The following is a 23,633-nucleotide window of genomic DNA, read 5'->3' as shown; positions in this document are numbered from 1 at the left end:
GGCTTCTTACTAGAACTCCAGGAAATCCATCTTGAAGCTAGTTATTAGTGAACACGTAATTATTATAAGTATGAAGATTTATGGAGATTATAGTATTTTCAGTTGAATTCACTAGTCCATCTAGCTAATAGTTCAACATAAGAAATAGGTCAAACATGGACAAATAGACTTTAAAATAATAATTGTAAAACATTATTAGAATTATGTAATAAAAAGTGTGTCAATGATTAGATAGTGAAGAATATAGATGAAAAGAAGTGAAAAAATGACAAATAAATATAGGATATGTACAAAAATCGTTTGTTAAATCATATCCGACCGAGATAGGAATAAGAATATAACGAAGTTCTTCGGGACACGTAATGGGAACCTCGATAAAAGTTTATTTCAAACAAGATTAGATAGAAGAAAATAACGCAGATTTACTAGTTCAAATGTCCATTAAAAATATTTAAAAAAATCATTTCAAAATTCAATAGGCTTATAATGTACAATCTATAAACAAATACTGATCATGGGTTGTTTATTCACGGTATGAAAATATTTCTAAAACTTTATACTACTTATATTACTTCTTTTAGCGAGTTATTTTTCTGCGGGATGGGATCATTAACCTTCCTCCTTTATCCGGGCTTGGGGCCGGCAGTAGCCCCCGAGGCGCTCCAGGCGGAAATATTACTTCTAATAGTACTCAATTACCATTGAGAAACAAATAGTAAGTCATGTATAATGTAAAACCATCTAGTAAATACCATATTTTATAATAAGAAAGGATGATATTACGTAATGGATTTTGATGGAGTTTTGTTCTCTGAGCTGGATGGTTTGGTCGTGGAGCTTTCATCGTTCTTCTGAACGACATCATCAGCACAAACTTCAGATAGAAGCGAAGTGTTCGAATTTCTCCATATGTGTTTCACAGCTTGTTCTGTGCACCTCGATGTTGATTGGTTCTTGTTGACCTTAAATTTATCATTGTTTACTTCTTTGTTTTGGTTGTGTCTCCCATTGGTTTGATTTTTGTTCCCATATTTATGCATGGTTTTCCTGATTGGTTGATAAATTGGATTGATTTCAATATGTTTGTTGATTGCTGATTGACCTGAGTGCCAGGCTTCTAGAAATTCTCTGGTGTTTTTGGAGTTTCCTCTGTCTAAGATTTCTACATTTTCCCAATCGAATGAGTGTCCGTAGTTATCCACGTGTATTGAAATAAGTGAAGAAATATCATGGCGTTTGACTGCTAATTGATGTTCATGTAGGCGTAGGTGGAGGGGACGTCCGCTTTGTCCGATGTAGTGTTTGTCGCAGTTGGTACAGTTTATTTTGTAGATAATGTTTGATTTGTTCTCCTTTGTTATTTCATCTTTTGGTTTGCATAAGATTGATTGTAGTGATTTTGTTGGTTTGTGTGCCACACTTATCCCGAAGGTTTTCAGCAGTCTCGTTGCAGTTTCTGATATTCCTTGTATGTACGGTAGGGTGATCCTTTTACTGATTTTTGTGCCTGACTTGGGTCGTGATGCTGTGTGCCGTTGGTGCTTTTTGATAAAGTTGATTGGGTAGCCGTTCTTTTGAAATATGTCCTTCAGGTATTTCTCTTCATTTCTTCGTGCTGCCAGTGTGCTGCAGTGTGTCCTCGCCCTCTTGAACAATGTGTGTACGCAGTTGATTTTGTGAGCCCTTGGGTTGTTGCTGTTGTAGTTGAGAATTTGATCTGTATGGGTTGGTTTCCTATATACTTGAGTTTCCAGCTTTCCTGTATCCGTTCTAGTGATCAATATATCCAAAAATGCTAGTTGGTTGTTTGACTCCTGTTCCATTGTGAACTTGATGTCATTGAAAATGTTGTTGATCAGTTTGTATGTGTTTTCCAGTTCATCCTTTTTGACGATGACGAAGGTGTAGTCTACGTAGCGAATCCAAATTTTTGGCTTGATCACCGGTAATATCGTGGCTTCTAGTCTTTGCATCACTGCTTCTGCGATCAGTCCTGATATTGGTGATCCCATTGGTGTCCCTTTTGTTTGTTTGTAGATTTTGTTGTTGAATTGAAAATATGTTGTTAGGCATAAATCGATGAGCTCCAGTAGACTTTGAATTTGAAGCGTCGTGTATTTGGTGAGATTTGTGTCGTTGTTGAGTAGTAGGGATATAGTCTCTTTTGCTAACTGTGGTTCAATTGAGGTGAACAGTGCAGTTACGTCGAAGGATATCATGAGTTCGTCGTTGTTGATTTGAATGTCCCTAATTTGGTCCAAGAATTGTGTTGGGGATTTGATGGAGTGTTTGGCTGAATCTACTAGATGTCTCAGTATTCGTGAAATTTCTTTTGACAAATTGTACGTTGGCGTTCCGGGGAGTGCTACTATTGGACGTAGTGGAATGTTCGGTTTGTGTATTTTGGGCCTGCCGTAGAATCGAGGGAGTACTGGTCCACTGGATTTCATTCTCCATTGGTCTTGTTTTGTTATTTCTCCTGCTCTGACTAGCTTGTTTAAAGTCTTTGAGATTTGGTTGTCTAATTTTTGACGGGATTTGTGTCCATCAGTTTGTATGTGCTCTTATCTCCGAGTAGTTCTTCGGCTTTGTTGACGTATTCTTCTTTGTCCATGATTACTGTGGTGCGTCCTTTGTCCGCTGGTATTAATACAATATCCTTTCTATTTCTGAGTTATTTCAAGGCCTTTTGTTCTTGTGGAGTCAGTTGGTTGTTTTCTTTCACCTGTTGAGTTATCGGTACTATAGTTTGCCTTATTTCCTGTTGTGTTTCTTCACTGATTCCGGAAGTTTTGAGTGATGACTCTAGTGCTGCGAAGAACTCCAGCTTTGAGGCGTCGCTTGTATTGTAGTTTAATCCTTTTTGGAGCAGGTGTTCTTCCGTATTTGTTAGTGGTTGTTTTGACAGATTGATCACGCAGTTGTTTGTGTTCTCTTCCATGGTTGGTTTAGAGATCTTGATTAGTTTTTCTTTAAGGTGTTTCTTATTTGTTCTCTATGTCGTTTGCATGATATCTCGATGGCTGTTGTCACGATGTCTAAATGTTCTGACGTGAGCATCCTTTGTAGCTTTATCTTTTGGTCCTTTATGACGTGCTGGTATTTGCGGATCCTGTAGTGTGCATCCGTTATCATTAGGTGTACCATTTTTCTTCCACTTTGCTCAGCTATTCTCCATCCTAATGGGCAGTTGATTGGAGGTCTATATCTTACACTTGTTGGTAGAACATGCTGGCGAAGACACTCATGGAGAAAATATAGTTGTTCTCGAGTGGAAGCCTGCCTTTTGGCGAAATTCTCCCATTTTCGAACAACGAGAAGCGTATTACGCTCATATGATTTTGAGATGGTGGAGAAGATTTGTAGCTCAGGTGGATGATTTTGATGGAGTTTTGTTCTCTGAGCTGGATGGTTTGGTCGTGGAGCTTTCATCGTTCTTCTGAACGACATCATCAGCACAAACTTCAGATAGAAGCGAAGTGTTCGAATTTCTCCATATGTGTTTCACAGCTTGTTCTGTGCACCTCGATGTTGATTGGTTCTTGTTGACCTTAAATTTATCATTGTTTACTTCTTTGTTTTGGTTGTGTCTCCCATTGGTTTGATTTTTGTTCCCATATTTATGCATGGTTTTCCTGATTGGTTGATAAATTGGATTGATTTCAATATGTTTGTTGATTGCTGATTGACCTGAGTGCCAGGCTTCTAGAAATTCTCTGGTGTTTTTGGAGTTTCCTCTGTCTAAGATTTCTACATTTTCCCAATCGAATGAGTGTCCGTAGTTATCCACGTGTATTGAAATAAGTGAAGAAATATCATGGCGTTTGACTGCTAATTGATGTTCATGTAGGCGTAGGTGGAGGGGACGTCCGCTTTGTCCGATGTAGTGTTTGTCGCAGTTGGTACAGTTTATTTTGTAGATAATGTTTGATTTGTTCTCCTTTGTTATTTCATCTTTTGGTTTGCATAAGATTGATTGTAGTGATTTTGTTGGTTTGTGTGCCACACTTATCCCGAAGGTTTTCAGCAGTCTCGTTGCAGTTTCTGATATTCCTTGTATGTACGGTAGGGTGATCCTTTTACTGATTTTTGTGCCTGACTTGGGTCGTGATGCTGTGTGCCGTTGGTGCTTTTTGATAAAGTTGATTGGGTAGCCGTTCTTTTGAAATATGTCCTTCAGGTATTTCTCTTCATTTCTTCGTGCTGCCAGTGTGCTGCAGTGTGTCCTCGCCCTCTTGAACAATGTGTGTACGCAGTTGATTTTGTGAGCCCTTGGGTTGTTGCTGTTGTAGTTGAGAATTTGATCTGTATGGGTTGGTTTCCTATATACTTGAGTTTCCAGCTTTCCTGTATCCGTTCTAGTGATCAATATATCCAAAAATGCTAGTTGGTTGTTTGACTCCTGTTCCATTGTGAACTTGATGTCATTGAAAATGTTGTTGATCAGTTTGTATGTGTTTTCCAGTTCATCCTTTTTGACGATGACGAAGGTGTAGTCTACGTAGCGAATCCAAATTTTTGGCTTGATCACCGGTAATATCGTGGCTTCTAGTCTTTGCATCACTGCTTCTGCGATCAGTCCTGATATTGGTGATCCCATTGGTGTCCCTTTTGTTTGTTTGTAGATTTTGTTGTTGAATTGAAAATATGTTGTTAGGCATAAATCGATGAGCTCCAGTAGACTTTGAATTTGAAGCGTCGTGTATTTGGTGAGATTTGTGTCGTTGTTGAGTAGTAGGGATATAGTCTCTTTTGCTAACTGTGGTTCAATTGAGGTGAACAGTGCAGTTACGTCGAAGGATATCATGAGTTCGTCGTTGTTGATTTGAATGTCCCTAATTTGGTCCAAGAATTGTGTTGGGGATTTGATGGAGTGTTTGGCTGAATCTACTAGATGTCTCAGTATTCGTGAAATTTCTTTTGACAAATTGTACGTTGGCGTTCCGGGAGTGCTACTATTGGACGTAGTGGAATGTTCGGTTTGTGTATTTTGGGCCTGCCGTAGAATCGAGGGAGTACTGGTCCACTGGATTTCATTCTCCATTGGTCTTGTTTTGTTATTTCTCCTGCTCTGACTAGCTTGTTTAAAGTCTTTGAGATTTGGTTGTCTAATTTTTGACGGGATTTGTGTCCATCAGTTTGTATGTGCTCTTATCTCCGAGTAGTTCTTCGGCTTTGTTGACGTATTCTTCTTTGTCCATGATTACTGTGGTGCGTCCTTTGTCCGCTGGTATTAATACAATATCCTTTCTATTTCTGAGTTATTTCAAGGCCTTTTGTTCTTGTGGAGTCAGTTGGTTGTTTTCTTTCACCTGTTGAGTTATCGGTACTATAGTTTGCCTTATTTCCTGTTGTGTTTCTTCACTGATTCCGGAAGTTTTGAGTGATGACTCTAGTGCTGCGAAGAACTCCAGCTTTGAGGCGTCGCTTGTATTGTAGTTTAATCCTTTTTGGAGCAGGTGTTCTTCCGTATTTGTTAGTGGTTGTTTTGACAGATTGATCACGCAGTTGTTTGTGTTCTCTTCCATGGTTGGTTTAGAGATCTTGATTAGTTTTTTCTTTAAGGTGTTTCTTATTTGTTCTCTATGTCGTTTGCATGATATCTCGATGGCTGTTGTCACGATGTCTAAATGTTCTGACGTGAGCATCCTTTGTAGCTTTATCTTTTGGTCCTTTATGACGTGCTGGTATTTGCGGATCCTGTAGTGTGCATCCGTTATCATTAGGTGTACCATTTTTCTTCCACTTTGCTCAGCTATTCTCCATCCTAATGGGCAGTTGATTGGAGGTCTATATCTTACACTTGTTGGTAGAACATGCTGGCGAAGACACTCATGGAGAAAATATAGTTGTTCTCGAGTGGAAGCCTGCCTTTTGGCGAAATTCTCCCATTTTCGAACAACGAGAAGCGTATTACGCTCATATGATTTTGAGATGGTGGAGAAGATTTGTAGCTCAGGTGGATGATTTTGATGGAGTTTTGTTCTCTGAGCTGGATGGTTTGGTCGTGGAGCTTTCATCGTTCTTCTGAACGACATCATCAGCACAAACTTCAGATAGAAGCGAAGTGTTCGAATTTCTCCATATGTGTTTCACAGCTTGTTCTGTGCACCTCGATGTTGATTGGTTCTTGTTGACCTTAAATTTATCATTGTTTACTTCTTTGTTTTGGTTGTGTCTCCCATTGGTTTGATTTTTGTTCCCATATTTATGCATGGTTTTCCTGATTGGTTGATAAATTGGATTGATTTCAATATGTTTGTTGATTGCTGATTGACCTGAGTGCCAGGCTTCTAGAAATTCTCTGGTGTTTTTGGAGTTTCCTCTGTCTAAGATTTCTACATTTTCCCAATCGAATGAGTGTCCGTAGTTATCCACGTGTATTGAAATAAGTGAAGAAATATCATGGCGTTTGACTGCTAATTGATGTTCATGTAGGCGTAGGTGGAGGGGACGTCCGCTTTGTCCGATGTAGTGTTTGTCGCAGTTGGTACAGTTTATTTTGTAGATAATGTTTGATTTGTTCTCCTTTGTTATTTCATCTTTTGGTTTGCATAAGATTGATTGTAGTGATTTTGTTGGTTTGTGTGCCACACTTATCCCGAAGGTTTTCAGCAGTCTCGTTGCAGTTTCTGATATTCCTTGTATGTACGGTAGGGTGATCCTTTTACTGATTTTTGTGCCTGACTTGGGTCGTGATGCTGTGTGCCGTTGGTGCTTTTTGATAAAGTTGATTGGGTAGCCGTTCTTTTGAAATATGTCCTTCAGGTATTTCTCTTCATTTCTTCGTGCTGCCAGTGTGCTGCAGTGTGTCCTCGCCCTCTTGAACAATGTGTGTACGCAGTTGATTTTGTGAGCCCTTGGGTTGTTGCTGTTGTAGTTGAGAATTTGATCTGTATGGGTTGGTTTCCTATATACTTGAGTTTCCAGCTTTCCTGTATCCGTTCTAGTGATCAATATATATATATATATATATATATATATATATATATATATATATATATATATATATAAATGTAGAAATCTTAGACAGAGGAAACTCCAAAAACACCAGAGAATTTCTAGAAGCCTGGCACTCAGGTCAATCAGCAATCAACAAACATATTGAAATCAATCCAATTTATCAACCAATCAGGAAAACCATGCATAAATATGGGAACAAAAATCAAACCAATGGGAGACACAACCAAAACAAAGAAGTAAACAATGATAAATTTAAGGTCAACAAGAACCAATCAACATCGAGGTGCACAGAACAAGCTGTGAAACACATATGGAGAAATTCGAACACTTCGCTTCTATCTGAAGTTTGTGCTGATGATGTCGTTCAGAAGAACGATGAAAGCTCCACGACCAAACCATCCAGCTCAGAGAACAAAACTCCATCAAAATCATCCACCTGAGCTACAAATCTTCTCCACCATTACGTAATGGAAACAGAAAAAAACTGTCTTTTTATTGACTTACAATTGTATCAGTGTATTCAATAATCTTTTCATCAAATTTTTCATCATCTTTATGTATTCCAAATGATAGTAGTTCTGTCAGAAAATCCTTCAAATTAAATGATTAAGTAGAATAATTAAAACGAGTAAATATTTTCGTTGTCAAAACAAAATTTAAAAAATCAGAGAGGGGTTTTATGGATATTATAGTAATTTAGTAGTTGAATTCATGGGTCAATGGACGCTAGACTATTATGGAAAATCTGAAAGCACTGGACGACCGTTTCATCTTAATATGGAACTTTTCAGCAGTGTGTATCCCACCTCGAGAGATTTGAAACCAGGAACTGTCAGTCTTGCATACGAACGCTTAACCTCTGTACCACTGAAATTTGATAAAAACTTTCAAATCTCGGAGTAGATTAACAACTATTCTTTTAAAGATTGTATATGGTTACCACCTGAACCCACCCATTCAATTTAAGAATGTAACTTTCAATTTTCAACAGAAATAAACAGTGATGGATTGCCCTGATTAAATAAAGGTAATCCATTCAATATTAATCTAACAATTATATTCTATCTTTGAGCTTCACTGGATTATAAACTAATAGAGTTAGTTCATAAACAAATCTATACATTGTCCATAGATACAATCACTGTGGTATAAAGAAATTAGTATAAAAAATAGTTTCAGAAATATCTGACTAATTACAGCTCCAAGTAGAATATATCGATTTTTATATCCATCTAAAAAAAATCTTCAGCACTGACCAACCAGAATTGTGTTATCCGATTTGATAAGTTATAGTTCTTTATAAATTAATGGTTATTTGCTTGTAACCGTTGTATTCACGAGTCGATCTTAACTTGACCATTATTGAAAACCTGGAAGCACTGATAACTTCAATCGATCCATTATTTACTTTTGCTTATTCTTTGTAATGTTCACGGTATATAGAGTTAAGTTGAGAAAAATTAAGCCAAAAAGCAGTTAGTCATGCTATAAATCATGTGTGAATGTCAATCTACTATTCGATATATATTAATAAACCAATGGTTACAAAACCATGAACCATTCTGTTTTATAGGGTCCTTCTAGTTTAATAATGTTTTCATAAATGTAGATCTCAATTTCACAGAAAGTATTTGTTTCCTTAAGTCTGTAGATACACTTTATTAATGATTGCCAATAAGCAAATAATCTGGGACAAAACACAAATGATTACAATGCAAAACAAATAAATGATCGATTATTATTCGGTCTGTTAGAGAATGTTGGTCGGTGGCCTATGCTTCATTGGGGGTATCAGGCGTAAGTAAGTAACTAGGTACTACTCACTTTTAATTCATCTGCTTCAATAAATCCACTATGATCTTTGTCGAATTCTCGCCATACCTAATTAATAACAGTATAAAAATTAATAATAGTTAAGCTTTTCAAACACATTACATTAGTAAAGAAATAAGAGTGAATCAAATAAATAAGAGAGTTTAATGTTCTGGAATCGGTTTTATGTGCAATTATGGTGTAAAAGTAGGTTGGAGGAAAGCTAGTGGAGGCCAGACCAAAACATGGCACAAATCCATGAAGTCACTGACAAGTGGACTGAGTCATGTTGGTAGGTGTATACTACCTGGTTGGGATCTGCGATATGATAGCAACCGATGGTTGGAGACCCTGAATGACATGGCTCAAAATCGTTTACAATGGTGCAGGTGCATCCACTCTTTGTGTTCTCCCAAATTCTAATCTTCTGAATTCTTCATGTCACATATTTTTCCTCTTCCCAAATTCGTTTCACTGGATTATACTTCATGAATAACATCTTCAAACCCTAATCTTTACGATCACTACCTATGCTTTTACTACCTCTAACACTACGGAATTTGAATCGACAACCGCATCTCTGTGCTAATGTGTTGTGGCAACTCGAACTGATGTACGTACGTACGAAGTTCTACGTTGTTACTGACTGACTGCAACTATAAACTCCAGGTCAACATAAAACAACTTCTTAATGCGACCTTGTATTCGATAGTTATCTTATCGTTGTTCATTTATAATGAAAACTATATTTCAATTTAAGATGTTTATTAGATCGAAATCATGTAAGTGTAACTAAACAGTATGATTCTGAAAGAAATCACTAACAATTCACTGTTGCCGTAATATGCGTCTATCAGTTTACGCGTTATTATTAGATTTATTCAATATTATATATTTGGTACAATATAGAATAATTTTCAGTACAAAGCATTTTAACAAGTTTCCTTTTCTTATCTCTTGATCACTCCTGACGACAAATATTGAGTGAGCATCAGCTAAAGGTTAACAGTTCAGAAATCGACATTCTTTCAATGCATATTGTCAGTAACCACCATGTCTCTGATTGCGCTCTTTTGTAACTAGTACAGCGAAAATAGAGATAGACATGAGTAAAATAAACAAGAATTGGATGGAACTAGAAAAGAAAGCGCAGGACAGAAAGGGTTGGAGAATACTGGTCAGTGGCCTATGCTCCATTAGGAGTAACAGGAGTAAGTAAGTAAGTAAGTAAGTTAGTAAGTAATTAAGTAACAGCGAAATGTCGTAAGCATAGGTTATACGATTAATAAACATAATGATGTGTTAAAACAAATAAAAGAAACAACTAACCTGTTCAAATATCTAGATGACAAGAATAGGTAACCCCAAAACTGTTGTAATAATTCATAATCAGTATATTTTTCATTTCAACTTACTAACATAATCATTTCAAGTTATTTACTACTAAACTATAGTGCTAGATACTACTGAATAAGACAAAGAAGTAGCCTTTACAAAGAACACCTACACACCTTATTCCATGAAAGTAGATGAATCAGCAAATGTACACTAAATTATATAAAACTTACATGTGAATATTACATCACATAGAAAAAAGAAACAATAACATAATCATTTGTGATTATAATAAGTACCATATGACAACAAGTCAATATATTATTCTCATTAAAATTGCATCATTACACTCATATTGTTACTAACATTATTTAATAATTTAAATTATCTTGTAGTCATAGAAATCTTTTTATAAACATAAGATAATCATTTAAACACACTTACTTTATTTAAACAAGAAAAAGGAGAGAAAAAACGGAACTTATTGAACATTGGAATGTAACTAATATTAAAACTGTTTTGTAACGAATTGATTCTACATTCCTGATGCCTATTACACTTCTTTATTATTATTTTTTTTCAAGTGAAAAGGATGATTTCGTTTTTGTTTTGGGAGGAGGAGAGATGGGGGCAGGGGCAGGAAGGGGTACTGATCTAAACAAGATAAACGGGACAATACGTTTTTTTTTCCTTAAATATTCATTTAATGATTAATTAAGTAGATATGGTTTTTGTTAAATGATACATTATGATAAATTAACTAATAAAACATAAATAAGCCCCTTTAAAGAAATAATAATAACCGTAGTAATAATAGAGAAGATTAGGGTTACATTTTATAATGAAATAATCTATAATTAGAATGTATAATGATTATGTAACATTAGTTTGTTGTACAAGTGATATTAATTAGAACACTGAGACGTTTCCATTTATATATATCAACATATATATATATATATATATATATATATATATATATATATATATACAAAATGTGAATGTGTAGAAAAAGGTTATATGGATAAAAGAGAGTTATCTATTTCTTTTTTTATGTTTCCTAACTAGATAAATGATCATTTACTTACTTACTTACTTACTTGCTTACTTACTTACTTACTTACTTGCTTACTTACTTACTTACTTACTTACTTACTTACTTACTTACTTACTTACTTACTTACTTACTTACTTACTTAAATATGCCTGTTACTCCCGATGGAGCATAGGCGGCCGACCAGCGTTCTCCAAACCACTCTGTCCTGGGCCTTCCTTTCCAGTTCTATCCAATGTTTTTTTTTTCATTTTTCTCATGTCTGTCTCCATTTCTCGGCTTAATGTGTTCACAGATCATTCTGAGTTAATAATCTCGTGCTCAATAGTAATTAGCTTCAAAATTCAATTCCTAAAGTTCTAGTGTGAAGTCATGACCAATGGAGTTTAGTAGTTATCTATTAAAGGTAATGGCAGATGATTTCGGAATATCATAAATTGATTAATGTTAGGCATTAATACAATCGGAAAACAGTTTGTCAATATAAAAGTTAGGTGTTTACAATCGAGATCTGAAGTTTATGGGATTGATTTCTGGTTACAAGGGTTGTAAATACTCGTTGCTAATGAGTCCATACTAGGACGAAACAGATTATCAGTGATTAAAAGTTTTCAATGACAGTTTGGCTACGATAGATTCGTGGTGAAGACTATAGGAAGATCCAGATCTATTCATATTTCTTTGTGAAATGTGTAATTATATTGTATAAAATAAGACTATATTGAATATTAAGTTATTTAGCAAGAATCGTTTTTCCTTTTAAAAGTTTGCGTCTTCTGGTTGGTTTCCTATTAACGTCATAGTTTCTATGGACATTCAAGTCAAGAATAAACAAATTGTGCAACAAATATGTACATAACTTGATAATTTTGTTGTCTTTTCAGTATAGGATTGTAGAGATTATTGAATTCCATTGAAATCATGAACCGATCATTGTTAGACTACCATTGAAAACCTAAAAGAACAGGATGACCGTTTTATCTTAGTATAAAACTCATCAATAGGGCACATCTGCGATCATGTACCCAGAATCTTTAGTCTTGCTCAAACACCTAACCTATGATAACAAACCTAGAAATTGTATTTTTTTAGTTAGTTGTGTGCATAAAAAATGAACTAGGTAATATTACAACAATATAGATGATAAGAAAGGTTTTACCAGATATACGAAACAATCTTTCACACTTCATTTAATTTATTGTCAATCTCATCTCTTTAAATTGTTTTGTATTTGAAAATTTTCGTTACATTCATCTTTATTTTCAGAAGAGGTTTGTGGAGATTTTTAGAAATTTCATAGATTGAAATCATGAATCAATTTAAGCTGGACCACCATGGAAAACCTGGAAGCACTAGACGGCTGCATCGTCCTAATATGGGACTCCTCAGCGGTGCGGATCCACAGTCCCGCACCCCGCGAGATTCGAACGTAGGACCTATCGGTTTCGCGCCAGGCGCTTAACCAAATAGATCACTGAGCTGGCATCCAATGGTGTTAATGTCTAACTTCAACCAATCCACGAAGTTGCGCCAACGTACACCATTGTCTTCAGTGAGTTGATATCTCACAAAAGACCTTGTTGAACTCCACTGATAGGTCGTCTCATTTCAGATTTCTAGTTGATATATCGGATTGAAAAAAACTACTTTTAAGCATCTTAACAAATATATCACATATCCTATCACTAATAAACAAAAGAATTATCAGGATTGGTTTTGTGGAGATTTTTAGCAACTTCAACAATTGAAATCATGAATCAATTGAAGCTGGCTAGCTGGAGTTATACATTAACACCGTTGGATGCCGGCTCAGTGATCTAGCGATTAAAGGCACTAGCGCGAGACTGATAAGTCCTGAGTTCGAATCTCGCGGGGTTCGGGATCGTGGGTGTGCACTGCTGAGCAGTCCCATATTATGACGAAACGACCGTTCAGTGCTTCCAGGTTTCCCATTGTGATCTGGCTTCCAATTGACTCGTGATTTCAATCTGTGAAATTATCTTCATTTGTCAGATTCAAATTATTGATTTTCCTTTTTCTTTTTTCTTTTTTTTTTTTTACCAAGAAATGTTATTTTCACATTTGTTCTGTAATTTCTTTACTATCTTTAGTTTATTAAAATTCTTTAGAATTTAACTATACACCTATAAAGGTCTATATATTATCTTATATATAGTAGACAGATAGTTATGTCTATCAGGATACTTTTAATTAAACTTCACGGTTAAATGATACTTCATTTGACAAAAATATCATAAACAACACATAGTGTGTTGTTAATGTCAACTAGACAGTTAATTGTTCTTATCAGTGAAAATCATTCAACTTAAACGATAGAATTCATTCAGGACACTTGTAAGGTGTAATAATAATAATAATAATGATTATGATAATGTCTATAGTTGTCAACTAATCATATGATGAACAATGTTTATTTAGTCATTTGTGTTGTAGGTATTTGCCTTTTTTTTAAACAAAACGAAAAAAAAAACAGAATGATTTATTATCGTTTGATACAATCTTAGACTGAAATGACATTTCAGTTTTATCCATCAGATTAAACACACTAATAGTGGAATGAAGAACATTCTCTTCAATAAATTCTATTCCGCTTTAGTTATATGTCTAAATTAATAATACAAAAGTTGGCCAGATTTGTGGCATGTATTTGATTGAGATCATGAATCGATCGATATTAGACCACGATCGAAAACCTGGAATTACTGGATGACCGTTTCGTCCTAGTGTGCCATTCCTCAGCAACGTACACCTACGATCTCACACTGAAAATTCGAACCCAGGACCTTTGGTCTCATGCGCGAACGCTTTGACTTATTATAATCATTATTGTTGTTTCCACATCACTATCAATCTTCTGAATATATGAATAGTTTAGTCAGTACTTATCCCACTTTATCAGTTCTAACTGAATTCATGTCACTTTATATACAATATAGTCAGATTTGTGAATACACTTTTATTTCTCTCTTTCACCATATGTTACCTACATTTATTCTAATTATTAATCTCACAATTTGATTTAACATACAAAATGTATACAAGTTAACATTGCTTGTTAGCTATTTCAAAATACACACAATTGTAATATATATATATATATATATATATATATATATATATATATATATATATATATATATATATGTTATTTGTTCAGTTGATGAGTTTCAATTAGAACGAAACGCGCGTCATGAATTCCACTTCTATCTCTCCTTATAAACAGGTTCTGGGTTCAAGCCACACGTGTAGAATTGTGGATGCACACTGTCGAGGTGTCCCATACTATGACGAAGCTGCCATCTAATGTTTCCAGGCATTCGATTATGGTCCAACTTAGATTGACGGTGTGATTTACAACCTCTTGATTCCAAACATTATTGTCAAATCGTCTTTTTTTTCAAACTAATTTCATGGATCACCATTATGCAAGTATTTCTCTCATCAATCTTCAGTGAAACTATTTACTATATGTTATGTATGTGAGCAGTAGTTTTGGACTGTAGATTTTCAAAAACTGAATGAACGATGATGTATGTGTAACTATATTGATGATTTCTAGTTTTTGGTAGTTTGACAGATGTAATCAGTTTTTGACATGAAAACTAACTTGAATGTACACAAATAATACAGCTGATTAAATGTACTTGATAAATATACACATTTTAAAGTTGTATTCATCAGAGTTCGGTCACAGTAGATGTACCATTGTGAACTACGTAACACTATATTGATATTCTGACTTAGTATGGGATTTCTTAATATCGCACACACTGAGTTAGCTGTAAAACCTGAATACCGTGGGTTCGGTCCCTTGGGTGGGGTAACCACTGAGGAGATCAGTGCTAAGATAAAACGGTTGTTTTGAGCACCAGTTCGTAAAGAATGAAGCTCAAACGTTATTTCCAATTTCTGCCACGCATCATCAACTAACTTATGCAAATCATGTTACTGAATAGATTAGTTTATTATGAAAATCATTTTCGTCACAAAGTCCTATGCTTTCAAGTCAAAGACTGTTCAATGTTAATTAGTTTACCACCATCTACTGTACATTCAACTAATCTCTACAACTAACTAAGCTAGATAAATAATTCTCTCCAAGAGTCGAGTGAGAACTCGTTTCGTTTTCGAATCCAACTCTACCCGTATTGTAACAGTTATCACTAACTGAATAAAATTAGAATTACGATTCACTTTATTGTAATTCATTGATAACACATTCGTTTCCATTAATGATAGTCATGAGTGGTAGGGTTTTAGGTGAGTATTCTTGAAAAAAATATCGAATCAGGACAAAACAGCCCTAAAGTGATCTTCCGTTATCATGGGGTTTTCAGCTAATAACAAATTTTAATGATGACCCATCAAAATAATGTTATATTATTGTACTCCTTATGTTCTTTGGAAAAACAAGAGGCGATTGTATAGGAATTTATGTATCATAAATATTATACAATAAGATAAGACATCATAAGGGGAAGCCTAATTAAAAACGTTTTGAAATGAATATGAAAGGTAGGAAACTAGCGCTGAAAAATATACTTTATATATATATGTTAAATAGTAACAACGTAAGTGGATATTAAACGGGAATAATTTCGCAATATTTCATCTTTTTCTTAGATTTTTTCACTACATTCCAACATATGCGAATGAACAAAAGGGTTAGTCTCATTGTTTTTCATGTGGTAAACTCGCTTATATAGTGAAAACTATATGTATACTAAAAACAATACATATGACTATGAACTCAAAAGAAAACACAAATCTCTGATGATACTGTTACTTTTGACTTCGACAGTCTAATTAAAATGTACCCAGTAGCATTACATATAAAAAAACATCAACTCAACACGTCTGTATATGTAGCATAAATTTCGTACAAAATTTAGAAATTCTGAAAGTATACCGTCCACAACTTGGTTTTTCTCATTTCATTAATATCTAGTATGTAACATATTGAACAATGAATATGGTTAATTATCCGCTCACACTAAGGTGTGCCCATGAAGATAGTCAATATCATACGGAATTCCTTTGATAATGGATTAAACTGCAAAATCGTGCATGGAGGACAGCTCACAGACTCGTTCGAAGTAAAGACCGGGGTCAAGCAAGGTTGCTTAACCTCACCTTTTCTCCTGGTCATAATCCAGATGCTACAAGTGTTTACTAACAGTTGCCTACGCAAAATACTTCGGATCCATTGGCCAGATACTATCAGCAACACTATTAGAGAACAAACCAGGTTCCAGCGGAGGAAGAAATCAGGAAGAAGGGCTGTAAGTGGATAGGACACATTGAGGAAAGCACCCAACTGTGTCAAAAGTCAAGCCCTCACTTGGAATCCTCAATGCCAAAGGAAAAAAGGAAGATCAAAGAACATATCACATCGAGAAATGGAGAGAGACATGAGAAGAATGAACAACATTTGGATAGGACTAGAAAGAAAGATCCAGGACAAAGTGGATTTTAAAATGCTGATAGATTGCCAATGCTTCCTTGGGAGTAACAGGTGTAAGTAAGTAAGTAATCCACTCATTGTTCAATTAGATGAATATGTATTTATATGTACAAAACGGAAGATTATTCTATCAATATCAGTAGAGTAAAAAAATTACATTTACATTTGAAAGGTCACTTTTTTCTTTACATAACATTATAATAAGTAACTTACTTTCATAAAATCAACACTGGAATTTAACTTATTTTCTCGTTGGAATAAAATTAAAAATTCCTCATCAGTTGGAAGTAACTGAGCCAACTAATAAAAAAATGAGTATAAACAAATAAAAATAAACAAGGAAAAAAGTTGAATAAACAATGATAGAAGTAATAGGAAGTAAATGTGTAAACTACTCGGATAAGGTTAAGCTCTCTTCACAGGAACTGGATGTCCGTGGTTCGATCCGTGGGGGGGGGTCATGGATAAACTACTGAGGAGTGCCTTACTAAAACGAAACAGTTTCTTAGTGTTTCCTAGTCCTTAATGGTCAACTAACTTACATACATATATTTATTTGTTCATTTCATCATAATGTTTATTATCAGTACGTTTACAATTTTTACCGTTTTTTTACTGCTAATATTTACACTTAGTTGATCACTTATTAAGAAACAGTGTATTGTTTGTCCGATCCTTTTAGTCCTAATCGAATCTTATGGACCAGGTTGTAATGTGGCCAAATAAGTGACTTAACATTGAGTATACTACGCTGAAATGTTAGACCGATGAAAGTAGTCGATAATAATCGATCAGTACTAAAGTAATTAGATATACATGACCACCACTAGCTTAACCATTTGATACATTTCATGATTGGTAATTTCATGCACTTTCATTTATTATTAATGACATACAAATCACCATGATTAAGTTAACGTTTCTCTTAAAAAAATATATATATCCTTTAAAAGAAGAGTAAAGATCCAATGCGAGACAATACTGGTAGTAACTTATCATTGAGGTATCTATCAAAAGCATTTCATGAAATTGATGTAAGGGGGTTTGTCGAGATTACAGAATTTTCACAGTTTAAGTCAAGAACTTATATTAGCTCGGATACAGCTAAAAACTTGGGCCACTGGACAGGAATTTCGTCCTAATATGTGATTACTCAGCAGCACACACTTGCGCTTAACCGTGGATTGATTCCAGGACTTATGGCCTTGCAATTAGCACTTGATGTTGAGACCATTACATCATAAACCGATATTTTACATTTCTAACTTTAACCATTTGGCGACATTGCCCAATCATCTATTGCACTTGATGCATAAATATCTCACACTGGTCATTGTTGAACTCCTCTGGTCATAGCCTCTTACTAGAACTTAAGGAATTATATTTCAAATTTAGCCACAAGTAAACACATGATTAGTAACTATAGTGGGAATTTGTGGAGATGGTTGAATTTTCATAGCTTCCGACACTTACTTATCGTAGTTAGACAAGCCAATGTATGGTTAATAACTTGGGTGAATAATAGCGTTTCTTCATTGAAATACCACTACTCCGTTCAGCTCCCGAGTGAATTTCTTCCATTGTTCTAAAATGTTCTTAGTCTACAGAAATAAAATTTGAAGTTGGTGTGCGTTGAATATGCACTGATGTCAGTTAAGGAACCACTAAAAATTCCACTGCTAAGATGATGATCATTCAGCATTATGAATTCCTTAACGTTGAGACCATTACGAGTCATATGATTTCAAATTTGTCATTCAAAGATACCATGGTCATCGTAAACATTAAAGTTCTTATGTTTGATTCCATAAGGAATGTTATGTATTCGATATTTAAAAATTCGTAAATTAAGGCGATACAGTATTTTAGTGTTCCTTCGTTTTCCATTAATACTTATTAGTAATATTAATCAGACATCAAATCACAAAGAATGTGTTCACAGCTGAGGAGTCCCGTACTAAGACAAAACCGCTATCCAGTGCTTCCTGGATTCTAATGGTAACCCAACCGATATCAATATGCGATGAATAGATTCGACAAATATGAACATAATATAGAAGGACAAGATTGACTAAGTAATCATTGAGACTAGTTGGATTTAGTCTTTCATAAAACTATTATAAAATGCGTAAATAAACAAGAGAAGTGTGTATTTATTGTGAGAAGTTACAAAGTATCTGCACAATTCTTCTACATAACCCTCTGCATTATGAACTATTTTCGCGACTAGCTTCAACACGAAGTTCCTGGAGTTCTAGTGAGATTTCGTGACCAAAAGAGTCTGATCCATGCTGAGTTCAAGAAAGTTATCCAAATCAGACAATGGATGAAGGATTGCGCAATATCGTGAATTGGTTGAAGTTAGACATTAATACCTTTGGATACAGGTTCAGTGGTCTGGAGGTTGAGCGTTCAAATACGAGACCGGATGTCCTGGGTTCGCGTCCCGCATGCGGGACCGTGGATGCGCACTGCTGGGGAGTCCTATACTAGGGTGAAACTGCCGTCTAGTGCTTCTAGGTTTTCGATGATTATCTACCTTAAATCGATTTTTGAATTTGATCTTATATTATTTACCGAACAAGTTATAAATAACTATGAATCAATAATTTGAATGGTGTTGAACTTAACGTGACGTTTGATATTTGAACGCTTGAAACTGTTTTTCTAATTACTTTACTGTCTCCTAGAAATCTCCTGCTCTTGAACTATGCATGGAAGATAACGGTACGTGAGGTGAAAGTTTAACGTTCAAGGTTAATTAAGATACAGAAAACAAGGGTATTTTAAGATTTATCGATGACCTTGTTATTTCGGGTGCTCTCATAAATATGTTGAAATCACTTGTAGAACCCGTGACTACCCAATGAAAATATGACATAATATACTGCTTTTCTGGAAATGTCTGAGATCTATTTGAAGGACTATTTTTAGACGTTCACCGACTTCAAAAGACTTTCGCAAGGAATTCTTGTAGATTCTTAACAACCAAAAAAATCGCTGGATTACTCGACAGTATAGAAAAATAGATAAAGGTAACAAAAGGAACGAAATAACACTCAATACCAACACAACACAACTATTTAAATATAAACGATAATCATGCATTAACTAGTGGTTCAATTCTATTTATGGATCTCAATTATCAAACTGAAAAAAAAAATGGTCAGTGGAGTTAAAACAACATCTAAATTGAACTAAAAGTTTTACAACCGATCAATCACTGAACACTGATTAGTTCCATGTATTACAAGTCATTCTTTATATTGATCAGTAATATCATTCTCCCAATTTAAGAATTGAATGTTCTACATTTAAATACTCAAATAATCATAGATTAGTACTTTTTGAAGAATCATATACCTAAAATGATTATAAATGTTTAATGCCCCCCTCCCTGTTTTTCTTAACACTTAGTAAACAATAATGATTTGTAATTTCAATGGTTAAGATCATGAGTCAATTGAAGCTAGATCACCATGGAAAACCTGAAAGCACTGGACGGCCACTTCGTCCTAGTATGGGACTCCTCAGCAGTGTGCATCCACGACCTCGCCCCCTGCGAGATTCAAACCCAGGACCTACTGGTTTCGCGCTCGAGCATTTAACCAACTAGGCCACTGAGCTGGCATCCAACGGTGTTAATGTCTAACTTCAACTAATCCACGAAATTGAGCGACACATCCACTATTGTCTTCAGTGAGTTACCATCTCACAACAAACCTGATTGAACTCCACTGGTCACTACTTCTCACTAGAACTGTAGGATATACCTTTTGAAGCCAGTCACTAATGAACATATGTGGTCTGGCTTCAAATAATTCATAATCTTAACCATTAAAATTACTATCATATCCATAAAACCCATCTGATATTAATAATGATTTATATTGAAAACTAATTCAAACTTTTAATTGATTATGAAACATTTTAACTAACTGATCATTGATAATCATTATGCCAAAGAAAAAATATATAGAGGAAAAAAAGTATATACCAAACATAATTTGATGCATATCATTCTAATTAAATCAATTCTAATGGTATAGTTTAATGTTTTATATGGAAACAAGAGGGGGGGGGAAAGGAAAGATACATTTCACATTTTATTTTGTATACTCTCATTAAATATGATGTTAATATAAAATGATACCAGGAAATGGGAATTAATCAAACGGATTTCTGTCGCCAGAAAAATAATCTCTAACAATAATAATAATAATAGTAATAATGGATATATATTGGTATAAGATACATTACAGGGATGCTAAATACAATCAGATTAGAGTCAAAATAGTTAAAAGCAATTAACTAATATTCATTATTACCTTTTTAAAATGAATGAGATTTAATTTTTAGAGAGACATTTTATTATTCTCTATGAGATAATAATAATAATCAGTATTCAATTATTCTGTTAACTGATCTTAGTTAGAAGAAGAAAAACAAACAAACAATGAAAACTAGAAAGTACTGGATAGTATAGGACTCATTCATAAGTACTATTGATCGAATACAAATCTTTAAGTTATCAAAATTTACTGAAACTTTAAACTATTGAAATGGTATTCAATGATCTATGCAATATGTAACTTCAATCGATTCGTGATATTGGTTAACCATTTCTTGATGGTATTGATAAATTATGATGTGTGCTACTGATGTCAATAGATATAAGTAGTATGTGTCATCAATCGAAAGTGAAATATCTAATGGCAGAAGGTTAAGAAGATCAAAGAAAAGAGAAAGAGAACGAAGAATGATTGGTGTAGAAACGAAAGAACAATGAAGTCTGAGACGATTGACTGATATTTTGCAAATGAAGTATTTAATGTATGATTCTCAAATTATATTAAGTTGTTCTGTAATTTTGTGTCCAACTACATTCAATTCTTCTCACTTATTCACTACAGGGTAACTATCTAACATCCAATATAGTTAAACTCTATGTTACTACACCTTCTCGTAAGCACTACCATGATTGTCTCCAAAAGTTATTCATTAGTTAACATATATAAATCAATTAGTAAAGGGGATTTGTAGATATCCTTGAGTTGTTTTAGCTATGTTAAATAGCTTTAGTATTGATCAAATTCATAGCCTATTCTCGCAAACATCTAAGCAATTACTGTGTTCATTAATGACTGTATTTGCCAAATATTCCTAAACCTCTGGTCAGAAGTCATGAGCGGTTGTGTCTTAACATATCGATCGTGAGACAGATATTTCAGGTTGGTAATAAATGATATCTGCACAATTTCACAACTCTCCATTAATCCCTGTGTTATGTCTTGATAAGCATAATGAATGGCGACTTTTGTAATCCATTTGTGGACCAATACTATGCCTATATTTTTATCGTATAACTGTTAAATAACTAAACTATTCATATCCGTGTTCCTCTTATCATAAGCTTTATTTTTACCTATGAATTATTACTATACGATTTGCCATTTTTGAATTATGCCCTGTCAATTAATTCCTACCTACCTCATTCACAGCCACATTTGGCCAAATCTTTTACAAATGTTATTTTCTATTTTACGCTACGTTGTGGTCTGTTTGATTGGTATATAAACCCCGTATGTTTGAAAATAAATGATTCATATTGCAGAGGCTGATATTGGTGTTCTGAACCTAACTGGCTGGGTTAGGTAGGAAGCAGGATCGATATGTACTCTAGACTGCTCGTACGGGGTTTTATGCGTCATTGGTCCGATTGATAATCCACTGCTCTCTAATTGACGATATCATTACGTTACATATTAACAGGGCATACAGGCCATAAGTTATAACACCCTGATATACACTTATGATATATTTGATTACATACAGTAACTAAGGATAAACTATTAACTGTGAAATTGTAAAATAAAATCAAAATTCATGCAAACTCAACGTATATTTCTGTTTTATCGAATTTAGTCAATATTTATGTTTTCCTGAAATGAACTAAAACAGAGTTACGTTTCAGTTTAATGTAACATTATACCAGTAAAGATTCACTGTATCTTTTACAAATATAAGAGGCTACAACAATTCAAAACAATGACATTGGTCCTTATCATCGAATGTGGTTGGTAAACGCTGATATAACAAACATTTCTAACCATAATTGTCTTTATTATTTCTATACACTCATTTAAACCTATTCAGTTAGTATCTATGATTTGAAAATTGACTGTTTTATTTTCTGTTTAGTGGTGGACAACTAATAAAGATTAATGTTTAAATAATATTGCAAAACAGTCAGTATTAGTATTTGTTATTTATTTATTTATTTGAACACATAAATACTGATACAAGGGGACACCAGATACATATGTGCCACACAAATCTCATTTGATATGTGTGAGGGCTGTGATACTGCCCGGGTGCCTAAACCGAAACAGGTGGTTTTCTTAGGAGGCCACACCCCGAGCCTTCGACCATAGGGTCTGATCCACAAGATAGTGGAGCATCGTAAAGAGATGCAGTCTCATGATAGCCGGTGACCATCGATTGGTCCATACGCCATTTGTTCCTTGAGGATACTGGAGCCCATGTGCACTATTGGTTTGGAATCAGGGTTTTCCAACTCCCCTAGGTGGACTCTCTGTATCCACCAACCAGGTTAAAGTGCTTTTAGTGCTCTCAATTTTGTAAACAACACCGATGCCACGAGAAGGCAGTGATTAGGAATTTCCTGGCAGAGGCTATGTAAGCGTGACTATGTGAGAGCATTTGGTGAAGGAGAGCGGACTCTCCCCACTCCCGGCCGTACCAGGGCATTTAGGGACAGTCGTTTAGTCCTAATATGACACTTCTCAGCTGTGTGCATTCACGACCCCTTACCTGAAATCGAGTTCAAGATTTCTAGATCTTATGGAGAGTGCTTACACTTTAAACCCATGTGGTTACAGTTTGGTTCATAATCTTAACAAAATTCTATCTTGATTAGTTTCATTATCAAATGCTCATTTACTATGAATATTATTAATTAAT

At 34.7% G+C, this 23,633-nt stretch overlaps 1 protein-coding gene across 1 annotated transcript in view; it reads right to left on the bottom strand.

Annotated features, from left to right (window-relative positions):
• The window catches only part of CBP53E_3 (Calbindin-32), a 63,785-nt gene that overhangs the window by 7,705 nt on the left and 32,447 nt on the right, over positions 1-23,633 (bottom strand). The window contains exons 4-6 of the mRNA XM_051217498.1: positions 16,863-16,949; positions 8,788-8,844; positions 7,468-7,554 (exon numbers count right to left, since the gene is read on the bottom strand). Of these exons, the coding sequence (XP_051064912.1) occupies positions 7,468-7,554; positions 8,788-8,844; positions 16,863-16,949 (231 nt within the window). The remainder of the gene's footprint in view (positions 1-7,467; positions 7,555-8,787; positions 8,845-16,862; positions 16,950-23,633) is intronic.

Source organism: Schistosoma haematobium, chromosome 5 (assembly GCF_000699445.3).
Source record: "Schistosoma haematobium chromosome 5, whole genome shotgun sequence".
In the NCBI taxonomy this organism is placed as follows: Eukaryota; Metazoa; Platyhelminthes; class Trematoda; order Strigeidida; family Schistosomatidae; genus Schistosoma; species Schistosoma haematobium.
Note: the sequence above shows the minus strand (reverse complement) of the source record. Positions and strands in the feature narration are given on the sequence as shown.